The 13,204-nt window shown below is 39.1% G+C and overlaps 2 protein-coding genes across 4 annotated transcripts in view; both read left to right on the top strand.

Moving 5' to 3' along the window:
• The window catches only part of LOC115791198 (alpha-2-macroglobulin-like), a 58,453-nt gene extending 53,902 nt beyond the window's left edge, over positions 1-4,551 (top strand). For all 3 annotated transcript variants that reach the window (XM_030745337.1, XM_030745336.1, XM_030745338.1), the window contains 8 exons: positions 18-205; positions 474-686; positions 3,277-3,401; positions 3,542-3,632; positions 3,739-3,807; positions 3,900-4,005; positions 4,177-4,218; positions 4,440-4,551. In XM_030745337.1, coding sequence (XP_030601197.1) covers positions 18-205; positions 474-686; positions 3,277-3,401; positions 3,542-3,632; positions 3,739-3,807; positions 3,900-4,005; positions 4,177-4,218; positions 4,440-4,444 — 839 coding nt within the window. In that variant the 3' untranslated portion in view covers positions 4,445-4,551. The remainder of the gene's footprint in view (positions 1-17; positions 206-473; positions 687-3,276; positions 3,402-3,541; positions 3,633-3,738; positions 3,808-3,899; positions 4,006-4,176; positions 4,219-4,439) is intronic.
• Positions 4,552-10,928: 6,377 nt separating this feature from the next.
• Positions 10,929-13,204, top strand: part of LOC115791196 (alpha-2-macroglobulin-like) — a 43,309-nt gene continuing 41,033 nt past the window's right edge. Inside the window, exons 1-3 of the mRNA XM_030745334.1 lie at positions 10,929-11,085; positions 11,239-11,419; positions 11,595-11,751. Coding sequence (XP_030601194.1) covers positions 11,006-11,085; positions 11,239-11,419; positions 11,595-11,751 — 418 coding nt within the window. The 5' untranslated portion in view covers positions 10,929-11,005. The remainder of the gene's footprint in view (positions 11,086-11,238; positions 11,420-11,594; positions 11,752-13,204) is intronic.

Raw genomic sequence — 13,204 nt, 5'->3', positions numbered from 1 at the left:
TTATATTGTGTTTGTAGGAAGCTTCCTCTATTGGTCTCAGACAGCAACAGAAACATCAGCCTCTCTGTCAGTGGAGATCAGTTCTTATGTGCTGTTGGCCAAACTCAGTGCCTCCCCAACTGTTGAGGACCTGGGCTATGCCTCTGGTATTATCAGGTGGCTAACCAGCCAGCAGAACTACTATGGAGGCTTCTCCTCCACTCAGGTAATACACCACCCAAACACCTCATCTTTAAGTTAACATACAGTTTGAGAAAAATAAATGCCAATTTGAAGGACATTATAAAACTTAAATCTCCAAAATGGCACATTTGCAATGAGATGGGTAAAACTGTCTTGTTCAACAAGAATTAGTTTTACATAATATAATATAGAGTCCTGTGTATGACAGCTGCTGATTGTACCAATATGTATATATCTGTATAAATGAACAGTATATATAACAGCTGTGATTTTGTTCATTCATATTGTAGGACACAGTGGTGGCTCTTCAGGCTCTGGCTCTCTACTCCACTCTGGTGTTCAGTCCTGAGGGTTCAAGCACAGTGACCGTTCAGACTCCCAGCAGTCAGCTGACATTTGATGTAAATCAGGACAATAAACTGCTCTACCAGGAGAAGACGATGCAGGACATGTCAGGAAAATACAGCCTGGAGGTGAAGGGCACTGCATGTGCTTCAGTGCAGGTCAGTGACAGCATCATGGGAGAAAGTCCTGGTTGTTTCTTTTTCAAATAAAGGAGTTGATCTTTTAAATTGTAAAAAGAAGAATGCTTAACATAACCACTCAAAAGAATGGAATTACTTAGAAAAGCACATTTGCTTTTCTAAGTGAATGTATTTCCATGTATTCCATGTATTTCCTACAAACTATATGAGATACGGTCTCTGAGTCGAGATACAGGAAGGCCACTGATCAGAAGATTCCAAGCACCCCCCTTTCCAGCAATGTTTTCCTTTTCTTTCTGGGTATCATCCCAGTTCATTATGCCTGGAAAATCTGCAATGTATACCATCATGGCAGTATCCTGTGAAGATGCCTGAACCATCTCACCCTGCACCTTTTGAAGTCAAGGATCTGCAGTTCTATTTCCAGATCCATGCTCAAGTATAAGTCCTTATCCCTATCACTAAGTGACTGCAGACACTCTATGCTCACCTGTATCTGCAAAGTCTTTTTTTTTTTTTTGGTCTCTGCCCACATCGACTCAGCTCTCTCTTCAGTACACTACTCTGGTATATCACCCATGTTACTGCTGACACGACACAAATTTGCCAGTTCATCTCACATTCTAGCTTACCTACAGTCATGAACAAGATCCCAATTCATTTGGGCCAGCAGCCTAGATGGAGTAGCCCACAATTTTTTTTTAAAGCAGAGAACCATATTTTCAGACTTCACTCTTAGCGGCAAACTGTGCAGGTGCTGATGGCACCTTATGAAGAAAACAGAACCACATCATCTGCAGAAAGCTGCACATTGAGGTCCTGTGCATGAGTGTAATTGGAGAAAATCAATAATTACAAGCTGTGATAATTGGGCCATCGCACCCGGCACACGCCGACTCATGACGTGGTTGAACCGTTCCGCACTCAGAGGTTGTCACGGAGAATCGCAGGCTCATCTGAATGATGTCAGCCCAGCAGGCTACTCGTTCCTTGCATCATTTGGCTGCCGATTGTCTTCCACGTCCACTAGGTGGCATCGGCAAGTGCTCACTAATTACATGTCACAATGCTGTATGTAAAGCCTGAACCCATCAAAGAATATTTAAATTTCATGGGCTGATGATTATCAGTGTACAACTGATTTCTTGTTGCCATTAGGTGGCGTTATGAGTGTGATACAAAGCTGGTAGATTCGTGTCTCTAGACTCATTCACACTCTCGTGCAGCCTGTGAAGTTTTGGACAGATTGGACAATGTATATTTGAGATGTGACAATTAGGTGTCCTGTGGTATATAATTGAAATCCCAAATTCAGAGGGTTGTTACGGCAACACCGTTTGATATTCTATAAAACCTTGGATAACTTTTGATGGGGTACTTGTCTAGATGATCTGGAGTGATTTAGGTCTCACTGGGCCATATGCCCTGGGAGGAGTTCATTCAAATACAAGGCCTGAAAATGGCAGAAAATGGTACCTTAAATTGCTGACTTCCTGTTGAGTTTCGGGTATGGGTCCAAGAGACTTTTTTTGCACATCTTAGGATGTTACATGAGCCTGCACAATTTCAGATATGGAGATAAAATATAGCTCTGGGGCTATGCATAAAACCTGGTATTTCATGATATTTCCAGTTCCCACAAGATGGTGCTCTAACTTTTACTGACTATATGAGTATCAATGTGTTCAGGACAGGGGGCTTATCAAAGCATGGAGGTTTGGTGCGGAGTTGGCAATGTAGCTTTGAGTTACAGCAACTTTTGTCTTTGTCACGCCCTTTGGAGAAAACTCAGTTTTTGAAAACAGTGTAAAACCAACTCATTGAGGCTTTCCATGTGAAATTTGAGATGATTCTGCTCAACCACCTTAGAGCTGTACCTCAGTGTAAAACATGACATTTCCTGTTCCCACTAGGTGGCGCTGCCACTGTAATTAAATATTGTCATATGTATGTGTTCAGGGGCAGACTCTCATCCTACTGAAGATGTTTGGTCCAGATTGGATTATGTATGAGAGGCAATCAAAATTTCCTGGCAAATGAGAAAAATTCAGTGGCTTAACAGCCATGCCCCCCAGGAAAATCTCACCATTTTTTAGATTTTGATTCCCCCTGGTGTGTAGATTACACTGATCAAATATGAAGTTGATAACGTCCAAAACCTAAGAGTAGTTAGAGAAAGTATGAGGGCAGGAAATCTGGCCATTTAATTCAAAATGGCAGACTTCCTGTTGGGTTTAGGCGATTGGACCCTGTGGTCTTTTTTGTTCGTCTGGACATGTTACATATGTGTATCAAATTTCAATCATGTATGTGAAATGCAGCAGTGGGAATTGAATTAAAGGTGGTGCTGTAGAACCATTTTGAATGGGCCATGCCTGAAATCATTAAAATATGTAAATGTTCACCAGACCTGACATGCGTGCAATACTGTATTTCATGAGTTTTAGGGCCTTCACACAGGGCCTGTGCACAGGTTGTGCTCGGATGTAACAATAATCAGTCCCCTAAAACAGAATGCCTCTATGGTTTTAATATGAATGAGAACAAAATTATTAATACTCTTGTTCACTTTTTATAAATCAAATGTTTTTTGTTGTCCGTTTCTCAGATTTCTGTTCACTACAACATCCCAACTCCTACTGATGTCAGCACTCTCAGCGTGGAGGTCAAACCAGAGGTCGACACCACGAGTGAATCTCCCAGACCCAAACTCACTCTGAAAATCAAATCCCTGTAAGTATTTAACAGGTTAGAGATGAGATACATGAATGTTATTTACTAGTGCGGAGTAACTGCTGGTGGATGAAAATCCAGATTAAGAAGCATCTATGGCTACAACTCTGTGCAATCTTATTTTAATTGTTCAAACACAGATACAGCGGAAAAGAAAACACTACAAACATGGTGATCCTGGATATCAAAATGCTCTCTGGATTTGTCCCAGATGCAGAGTCTCTGAAAAGGGTGAGTTATTACAGTTATTATTTTCAGCTGAATCGAAATGTTGCTTGTGTGTCTATTTGTGAACTGATGATAGTGGTGATAATAAGAAGAATGTGTCTCCTCACAGCTCAAAGGTGCTCCACTGGTGGATCGTGCTGAGCAAACAGAAGATCGTGTTCTGGTGTATTTACGGGAGGTGAGCAGCATTCCCAGTGAGGAATACCAGATGATGATGATGATGTGTGTATTTGTTACAGCATGTGTTCTTTGTTTTTCTGTTCTGTTCAGTTACCAAAGGACACACCCATCAACCTCAGCTTAGAGATCATACAGGAGCTCCCAGTGGACAACCTGAAGCCAGCTGTGGTCAAGATCTATGACTACTACCAGCCAAGTAAGACTCTAACTCCCTGTACTGCAACAGCACACTGACACACTTTGCTCCTTAGAGGAGCTGTGCAACAAATTGAACGGTTAACAGAATTTGAAGTACAAATTTTAAATGTGATGGACACACACAGAAAGTCAGTTTATTTTTTCTACCATTTTGTTTTTTGTCTCTCAGGTGACCAGGCTGAGACAGAATATATTTACCCAGGAACTGCAGGTAGCAAACTGTGATAACAAGAACACAAAATTTAATTTAATTTAATTTAAACAAAAGTCAATTTTTTACCCTTATACATTTTTTTTCATTAATAACATGATGAAGTGAAATTAGAAATATAACAAATCTTTTAATAGTAGAGCTAATTCTGCACTGTTTTAGACTTAAAAAGTGACCCTTTTAACACAATCGCTTTCTTACTTTTTATTCTTGTTTTGCAGCTTAGAGAAAGCCCTGTGGTCAGTCCAGAGGTCACCACTCAAGATAAAACATGCATTTCAATAAAGATTCTGTTTAAGCACATATATGTCTGTTTGTGTGTGTGTGTGTGTGTGTGTGTGTTTATAAATATTATAGGTCTTCAGTATGAAAATTTAAGGCTAATGGACATCAAAGTGATAGAAATGATCTCCTTAAACTGGTCTCTGCATCTCCACAGGTTTGCTAGTGTCACTTTGCTTTAGTTTTAGGAGTATATGTTGTATGTTAGCCAGAAACAAACTGGTGCATGTCAACATACTATGGGAAAATGTGACTGTTTGATTGAATTGAACAATTGAAATGACTGTGAATTTTTTTTTAATGAATCAAGTGAAACATATACAGTATGAACCTGTAGTTCCTAAATGTTGCCCCATTTCAAACTCTAAACCCAAAGCTTTAATTACCTAAGACTAAAATCTTCCTTTTTTTCACTGACTCATTCTGATCTTTTGCTTAGGTTTCAGTCCCAACACTGTAAAAAAAACAACACAAACAAAACAAAACATGTAAAGTAAGTTTTTTACAGCATTTCCCTATTTTTTTTAAACCATGAGATATCACTAAAATTACAAAAAAAATGGACATCTTAAATCAGTCTGTTAAATAACATGGAAAATGTGCAAATGGGAATAACCATAAACTTTTTTTAATTAAAAAGTTTAGGTTTTTTTTTAATAGTTTTATTTTCATGAAAAGGCACAAAAAATAGTCACAAATGTCAGATAATTTCAGAAATAATTTATGAGAATAAAATTGTTACATAATGCATCTCACAAAGTCACGTTTGTAGTGTGGCTGTCGTGTGAGGAGCAAATTTCTGCGAAAAAACAAGCAAACGGGTGTTAATGAGTTCAGAAAAATGGGTCTACACCTTTTTCATTTTAAAAATATATTAAATGTGTATTTTTAGTTTTCATTAGACAAGCAGTGCTTGCACTGATGGAATGCCAACAGTTAATGACACCGCCCAAATCTACCTGCACTTTCTTTCCCATCCACCATCAACACTGCTCAGCCTCAGTCGGCACCACTCCTCAGGCCTGAAACCCATTGAAATCAGCAACTATGTTCTGCCTTTCACTCTGTATTTGCTCTCACTTATTCACTACACTCTGGACTCTCTGTTTAATTCTGCTACCGTTCCTCCACTGATTGCTGCACAGCCAGCAATCCATGTGGTTCTCTGGTTCTCCATATGTTCTGCCTCACTCTGGCTCAACATCCCATCTGTGACCAGTTTCGTCATGCAGTAATTATTCATTACTGTCCAAAATAACCCAGAGATTCCTGACTTGTTCACACTGTTTCAGGGTGATTTAATCACAGCTACATAAATAAGTGGATGCAACAGAAGACAATGAGGAGCTCTGGCACGCTGGGTGGTGCTGTGGCCCCACCCTCAGCTCGTGCTCTGATGGCCGGTCTCTGGCGGGGTTGGCTGCCTGTTCGTGTTCTCTGGGGCTCTTGCCCTTTGGCCATGGGAGCTCTGGCTGGGCGATCCAGATAGATTTTTATCTTCAATTCAGATGAAATATATTTATAGTGGGTGATTTTAACATCCATGTAGATGCTGAAAATGACAACACTGCATTTAATTTATTATTAGACACAGTTGGCGTCTCTCAAAATGAACCCATGCATCCTTCCAAACCAAAGATGGCTAATTGTGCTAATGCTGCTAATCTCTCATCCGAAAGGTTTCTTCAGTTCTCTTGAAACATCTTCAACAAAGAAAAAGAAGCCCAGTCGCCCTTTTTCCAAGCTCCAGAGACTACTATGACCTGACTATGAGATGACTGAGAACATACACACACACACATAATGCTGCTAATGCTGCTAACATTGAAATCAAATGTCAAACATTTGATTTCAATGTTATGGACTGAAACATCAATTCAGTTAAATTTTATTTATACAGTATAGTGCCAAATCACAACAAACAGCCGCCTCAATGGCTGAATGGAGACATAGTGTGAGAAATTTGAGCTTTGTGACATGCATGATCATCATCAGAAGATGGTTACACTGTGGTCATAAAAGGATGGATATAGCTAGCAGTAATGCTCAGGTAGGTTGTATTTAAACAAAGCTAAATTTGCCCAAAATGTGCCAAAAAAAAATAACACATACCATTACACCACCAACAGCAGTCTGAACAAGGAAGGATGATACAAGGAAGGATGGATCTATGCTTTCATGTTGTCTATACCAGTGTTGCAGCTGAATTTGCACTGCAGACGATATCTTCCCAGTCTTCTGTTGTCCAGTTTTGGTCAGCCTGTGCCTGTAGCCTCCTGTTTCCTGTTCTTAGCTGACAGGAATGGCACCCAGTGTGATATTCTGCTGCTGTAGCCCATCTACTTCAAGTTTCATTGTGTTGTACATTCAGAGGCTCTGGAGCGCCAGTTAAGCTCACTAAAAAAAAAAAAATCTCTGAATTCCTGTCATTTAAGTATCCCCACTCACGCACCCAAAAAAATGCTGACATCTAAAAAAGTTTTTTATTTCCCTTAATAACCTTTGCACTGTATTATGTTTAAACATGCCCCACCACAGCCCCAAAAGAAAGAACAAGCAAAAATCTTTTTTTCCCGTAAAGACAGATTATCATGACCAAACAAGACTAAAGTAAACAGTAACACATAACCTGCAGTTTTACCCATGAGGTAGAAAAAAAGGAGGCCAAACTCCACATTTCATAAAGTCACTTTAACTGCCGATAATTCAACAGACTGAAGTATGATCTTTATTATAAAATAGATATTTTTTTATTTTTACAGTAGCGGTGTATCTTTGTCTTTTGTAAGAGCAAGTAGTCGGTGAAATCACTGATGCAGTACATGAGTTCTGTTTGTGCAGGCTGCACAAAGGTTTACTTACTTGTCCAGAGAAATGAGGTTAAATAAAGTTAATATGACAGTCAGACACCCCACACTGGGTAAAGGGCACTGTTTCAGACCATACTTACTGTAACCCCCATTGATTTAGGAAACTAGCTGTAGTTATAGACTACAACAGCATTTTCTACCATTGATAGCATGGACGAAAACCCAGGTCAACTGTACATTGTTAAGTAATTGTAAATTCTTAGACCTAGTATATAATATCCTAGTACTTTGAAAACAGCTTCAGAGAAGTTACAGTTTCAGATACAGTACCATATCCACAAATTTTTATGAGGGAAAAAAACAATTTTTGTTGGAAGTGAGTTTACAAAAATCCACGACTTATAAATAGATATTTACACAAACTTTAATGTTTGAAATGTTGCCCAAATAAAGTGCTAAAATGAAGACTTCTTTTTTCTTTTCTTTTTTTGCATACAGAGTGAGCAGCATTTTGAGCAGGTGTGTGTTGGTATGTGTGTCAAGCAAGGTGGGGGTGAGTGCGTATAGATGTATTGCATCACTGAGTATTTAGCAGCAACTAATTATGAGGATCCTTAAAGCCAGTCATGGGTCATGGGTCGCGTTTGTGGGGTGGACATGGACACTGTGTGGCTGCTTGAACTGGATGCATGTAGATCAAGTGGTGGCTGAACTGCATGTACTGTAGTTGGTACCTGATGGACATTACCACAGTTATTGGAGCTGGAGCAGAGACCACATTTTGTGCAACTCTCCTGCAGCACAATGAGACTGTCATCATGACTATCACTTTGATGTCCTCAGAGAAGAACTCATGCATACATCTATATATATTTACTCAAAAAAAGCCAGAAAAGTGATGATCACAGCCTTTCATGTCCTGACATTCATACAAACAAATAAACCCATCTAATTCCCTGGGCAAGGTAACAAAGAGCTGTTAAACACTGTTGGGCTGTGTTGCATATGGGTAACATGAGTAATGTTCTTGAAAGGAGTGAAGCTACTGTTTTGATGTAAATTTCTATATACACAAAAAGGGCTGATTAAACAACAGGAGGGGAACGAGGCACAGCTGAACACAATGAACACAGGTTAGAACAATCAGTAGCTAAACAAGAACACAAAGACACTGGAGGACAAACTCCAGAGGAGCAGATAAGGAAAAGCTGAAGGAACTAATCACACATGAAAAAGCAAAGTCAAAATGGGATATGAGGTTTAATACACACCAAGAATTCAATAAAATTCACTTTTCACAAAACTTAAAAATGAGCGTTTGGTGGGTCATGTGACTTTTGTTATTTAAAAGTGAGATATTACAACTGAAAAGCAAGGAATAAAGTCATTTAAAATATCAGATCTCTTTGTCCTTACTGATGATATGCATATATATGTGAATTCAATTAGCTTGTTGCATCATTTTAAACATAAAGCATGTTTCCTACGGTGTTGTAATCCATGAGTTATGTTTGAGGTATGGCTTCACAAAAGTTTACTCACTTTGGCTGTAGAAATTAGGGTAGGAGCTGTTGACATGACAAACTTGAACAACCCACGCTGGGTAAAGGGCACTGTTGCAACACTTCACCTACTATAACTCTATTTCGTTCCCAGATTTGGGAAAATATCAGTAGTTACAGACAACAACTCTTCTGTCCTTCCAGTGTTACCATAAATAGAAGCATAGAACAGTGGAATATCTGCACTTTAAGTACACATTTAATTCAATTCAATTCAATTCAGTTTTATTTATATAGTGCCAAATCACAACAAACAGTCACCTCAAGGTGCTTTATATTGTAGGTAGAGACCCTACAATAATTACAGAGAAAACCCAACAGTCAAAACAACCCCCTATGAGCAGCACTTGGTGACAGTGGGAAGGAAAAACTCCCTTTTACAGGAAGAAACCTCCAGTAGAACCAGGCTCAGGGAGGGGCAGTCATCTGCTGTGACCGGTTGGGGCTGAGGGGAGAGAGACAGGACAAAAGACACACTGTGGAAGAAAGGTAAAAAGAGGTGAATAAGAAGAAACACTCCCCAGCCTAGGCCTATAGCAGCATAACTAAGGGGTGGTTCAGGGTCACCTGATCCAGCCCTAACTAGCTTTATCATAAAGGAAAGTTTTAAGCCTAATCTTAAAAATAGAGAGGGTGTCTGTATCTCGAATCCAAACTGTGAGCTGGTTCCACAGAAGAGGCGCCTGAAAGCTGAAGGCTCTGCCTCCCATTCTACTCTTAGGTATTCTAGGAACCACCATTAAGCCAGCAGTCTGAGAGCGAAGTGCTCTATTGGGGTGATATGGGACTATATGGTCTTTGAGATAAGATGGGGCCTGATTATTCAAGACCTTGTATGTGAGGAGAACAATTTTAAATTTTATTCTATTCTAGATTTGACAGGGAGCCAATGAAGAGAAGCCAATATGGGAGAAATTTGCTCTCTCTTTCTAGTCCCTTTCAGTACTCTAGCTGCAGCATTTTGATAATAATGAATTACAATAGTCCACCCTAGCAGTAATAAATGCATGAATTAGCTTTTCAGCATCACTCTGAGAAAGAATGTTTCTAATTTTAGAAATATTGTGCAAATGCAAAAAAGCGGTCCTACATATTTGTTTAATATGTGCACTGAAGGACATATCCTGGTCAAAAATGACTCCAAGATTTCTCACAGTGTTACTGGAGGCCAAAGTAATGCCATCCAGACTAAGTATCTGGTTAGACACCATGTTTCTAAGATTTGTGGGGCCGAGTACAAGAATTTCAGTTTGATCTGAATTTAGAATCAGGAAATTAGAGGTCATCCAGGCCTTAATGTCTTTAAGACATTCCGGCAGTTTAACTAATTGATCTGGCTTAATGGATAGATCATCTGCATAACAATGAAAATGTATGCCACGCTTTCTAATAATACTGCCTAAGGGAAGCATGTATAATGTAAATAGAATTGGTCCTAGCACAGAACCCTGTGGAACTCCATAATTAACCTTTGTGTCTGAAGAAGACTCCCCATTTACATGAACAAATTGGAGTCTATTAGATAAATATGATTCAAACCACTGCAGTGCAGTACCTTTAATACCTATAGTATGCTCTAATCTCTGTAATAAAATGTTATGGTTAACAGTATCAAAACTGCAATAAGGTCCAACAGGAAAAGAACAGAGTCCTGGCACAGAACCCTGTGGAACTCCATAATTAACCTTCGTGTGTGAAGAAGACTCCCCATTTATATGAACAAATTGGAGTCTATTAGATAAATAAGACTGATTTAGAACTTAGAAGCAACTTTTGAATACTTACAACTAGCTTTCATCATTTTTTAATTATTAAGACAGATCTGGTACTAAATGAGTCTCTGGAATGACAAAATCTACATTACGAGTATCTTATAAATATTTTTGTTTTATTTTATTAGTGATCACAGGCACTATAGAAACTTTTTTACAGCCTTTTGTGTTTTGAGTCTTGCCTGAATTATCAAAAGTTGCAGCTGGTAAATCTGTAAATGTTTGACTTCTGGAAATCAAATAGAGGGGGTTGCATGATGAGTCAGTGGGTGCTGGTGTCTGTGCAAAGCAGGAGGGGGATACGCAGTTGAGGAGGTGACTATTTAACAGACTCTGACTCTGAGGATCATCGCAGTCAGTCATGGGTTGTTCGAGGATTCTGACATGGACACTGTGTGTCCTCCTGAGCCGGATGTGTCTGGATCAAGTGGGTGCTGAACCGTAAGTTTATAAAGGAATAAAGGAAAATAGAATCTGTTTGTGTATATGAGTTTTTGTGTGAAATTTGTAATTGTGAAATTTGTAAATTTCACAATTACAAACATTAGTTTGTCAAATCTAATGTTTTGTGTGTACATCTGTCTGTGTCTGCAGGCAGTACCTGGTGGCCATTCCTGTAGTTATTGAAGCTGGAGCTGAGACCAGATTCTGTGCAAGTCTCCTGCAGCCCAGTGAGACTCTGGTCATGACTGTCACTCTGAGGTCCACAGAGGAGAATACAACCCTGCTCACACACACATCCAATGAAGAGTTTCATACTTGTACTGAGTTTCAGGTCAGCTCCTAATGGGTTTTGATTGTTTTGTTAAATTTCTAAGAAAAAAAAAACTCCAGGTATTTTGAGCAGGAGAATGTAATCAAATATTTCATAAACAGCACATTTTTTAAAAATTTATTCTTATTTTTAATGTATGTCTCATTGTCCATTGTTCAATATACTTCTCTCAAAGGCTCCTTTAGTGGAAAGGGAAAAGATTCTGAATTTTGAGGTGGAGCTAAGAGGAGACACATTTCATTCAAAACAAGTCAGAAAAGTCATGATCAAAGCCTACAAGGCCAAGACGTTCGTCCAGACAGATAAACCCATCTACCTCCCTGGACAAACAGGTAAGAGTGAGCTGATGACCCATTAGAGTTAGATGCATTTGCTCCTGTACAGATACAGCCACTTAGAATTTGCTGCCCCTCCAGTCAATTAACAGGAGGCCCTCCTCCTTCTCCTGGGGCATATCTGCTTTCCACTATGAACATGTGTTCATGGCACTTTCTTCACAAAAACTTGACTTCTGTAGTTTACAAATATTTTGATAGCCTTTCATGCTTAAATGTTTTCACTTGCTGAAATGTAACAATTACAAACTGCTGTAAATGTAAAAACAATTGGATAGAATGTCACACATTTTCCACTGCACATCACCAAAACAATTCCCAGCAAACTTTCTTTCATTCATTTCAGTGTAAGCTAAAAAATAAATAGGTAAATTGAAAATTTCAAATACTGTAGTGCTGCACAATCCAAGCACTTTCTTTTCTCACTTATCCTTTGAAATACATATAAAATGCCTCATTCTCTTTTAAACAATCCTTTTAAGCTTTTATGTTCAGAAACGTTAATCAGCAATGATCAAGCTATAGGCTACACATCGCTTTCTACCTTCTGGCTCAGTCTGAAGAACCTGTAGTATATATTTGCTCCAAAAATATCTATATATGGAGAGTTCAGATGGAAAACCGTCTAAATCTACCCGGACACTTTGCTTTTAAACAAGCATTTTTATTTGGCTCTTATTGTAGAGTTCAGTAATTTCATTTTACAGGCAATGGTGAAGTTATTATTGAGAGAACAAACTGTCTTTTCCCACAAAGTAAATACAGTAATTTACCTACTGTTTGACAAATGTTCAATTTTGTGGCAAGACCAGCTAAATCCAAACGTCCTTTTTTTGCAAAAATCTCTAAATCCACTTCTTCCACTTAGACATTGTTGAGTGATCCACACAATACAACCCCCATGGCACAAAATGGCAGCACATTTGTTTTAACAATACCAGAATAGTAGATACGTGGCAACGGAGGGACATGGACAGGGGCTCTGACCGGTGCCACAGGCATGCAGGTACATGCCGATCCACAGACTCACCCAGCTTGCATCACGAGCAGACCATGTGAGAGACCTTCGCAACAATGGAGACAGGAACCCCGCGTGGACCGGCGAGTACGCTCAGTAGCCAATAACGGTCATTCCACAGGTTCATCGACGGAAATCCCTTTATGACTTTTAGTTCCTTTAAATAGTTAAGTTTGATCACCGAACATTTTTTCTACACAAAACAACTCTCTACAATCTGATCATGTCAACAGAAGCCAGCTCCTCAGTGTGTTAGGGTTAGGGTGGAGAAAATACTTGAAGTCTCATGATCCAATCTTGCATTCTGATTGTTTCTAGGGATGTGGATGCATTTAGAGGCTTTTGAGAACACATGGATAATTCAAAGACTACTCAGACTAGGATATTTAACCTGTTATGATGCTACATGATTTGGCTGGCGTTTAGTAGGTT

Source organism: Archocentrus centrarchus, chromosome 13 (assembly GCF_007364275.1).
Source record: "Archocentrus centrarchus isolate MPI-CPG fArcCen1 chromosome 13, fArcCen1, whole genome shotgun sequence".
Taxonomy (NCBI): Eukaryota; Metazoa; Chordata; class Actinopteri; order Cichliformes; family Cichlidae; genus Archocentrus; species Archocentrus centrarchus.
The sequence above is the reverse complement of the archived record's forward strand: the minus strand, read 5'-3'. Positions and strand labels throughout refer to the sequence as shown.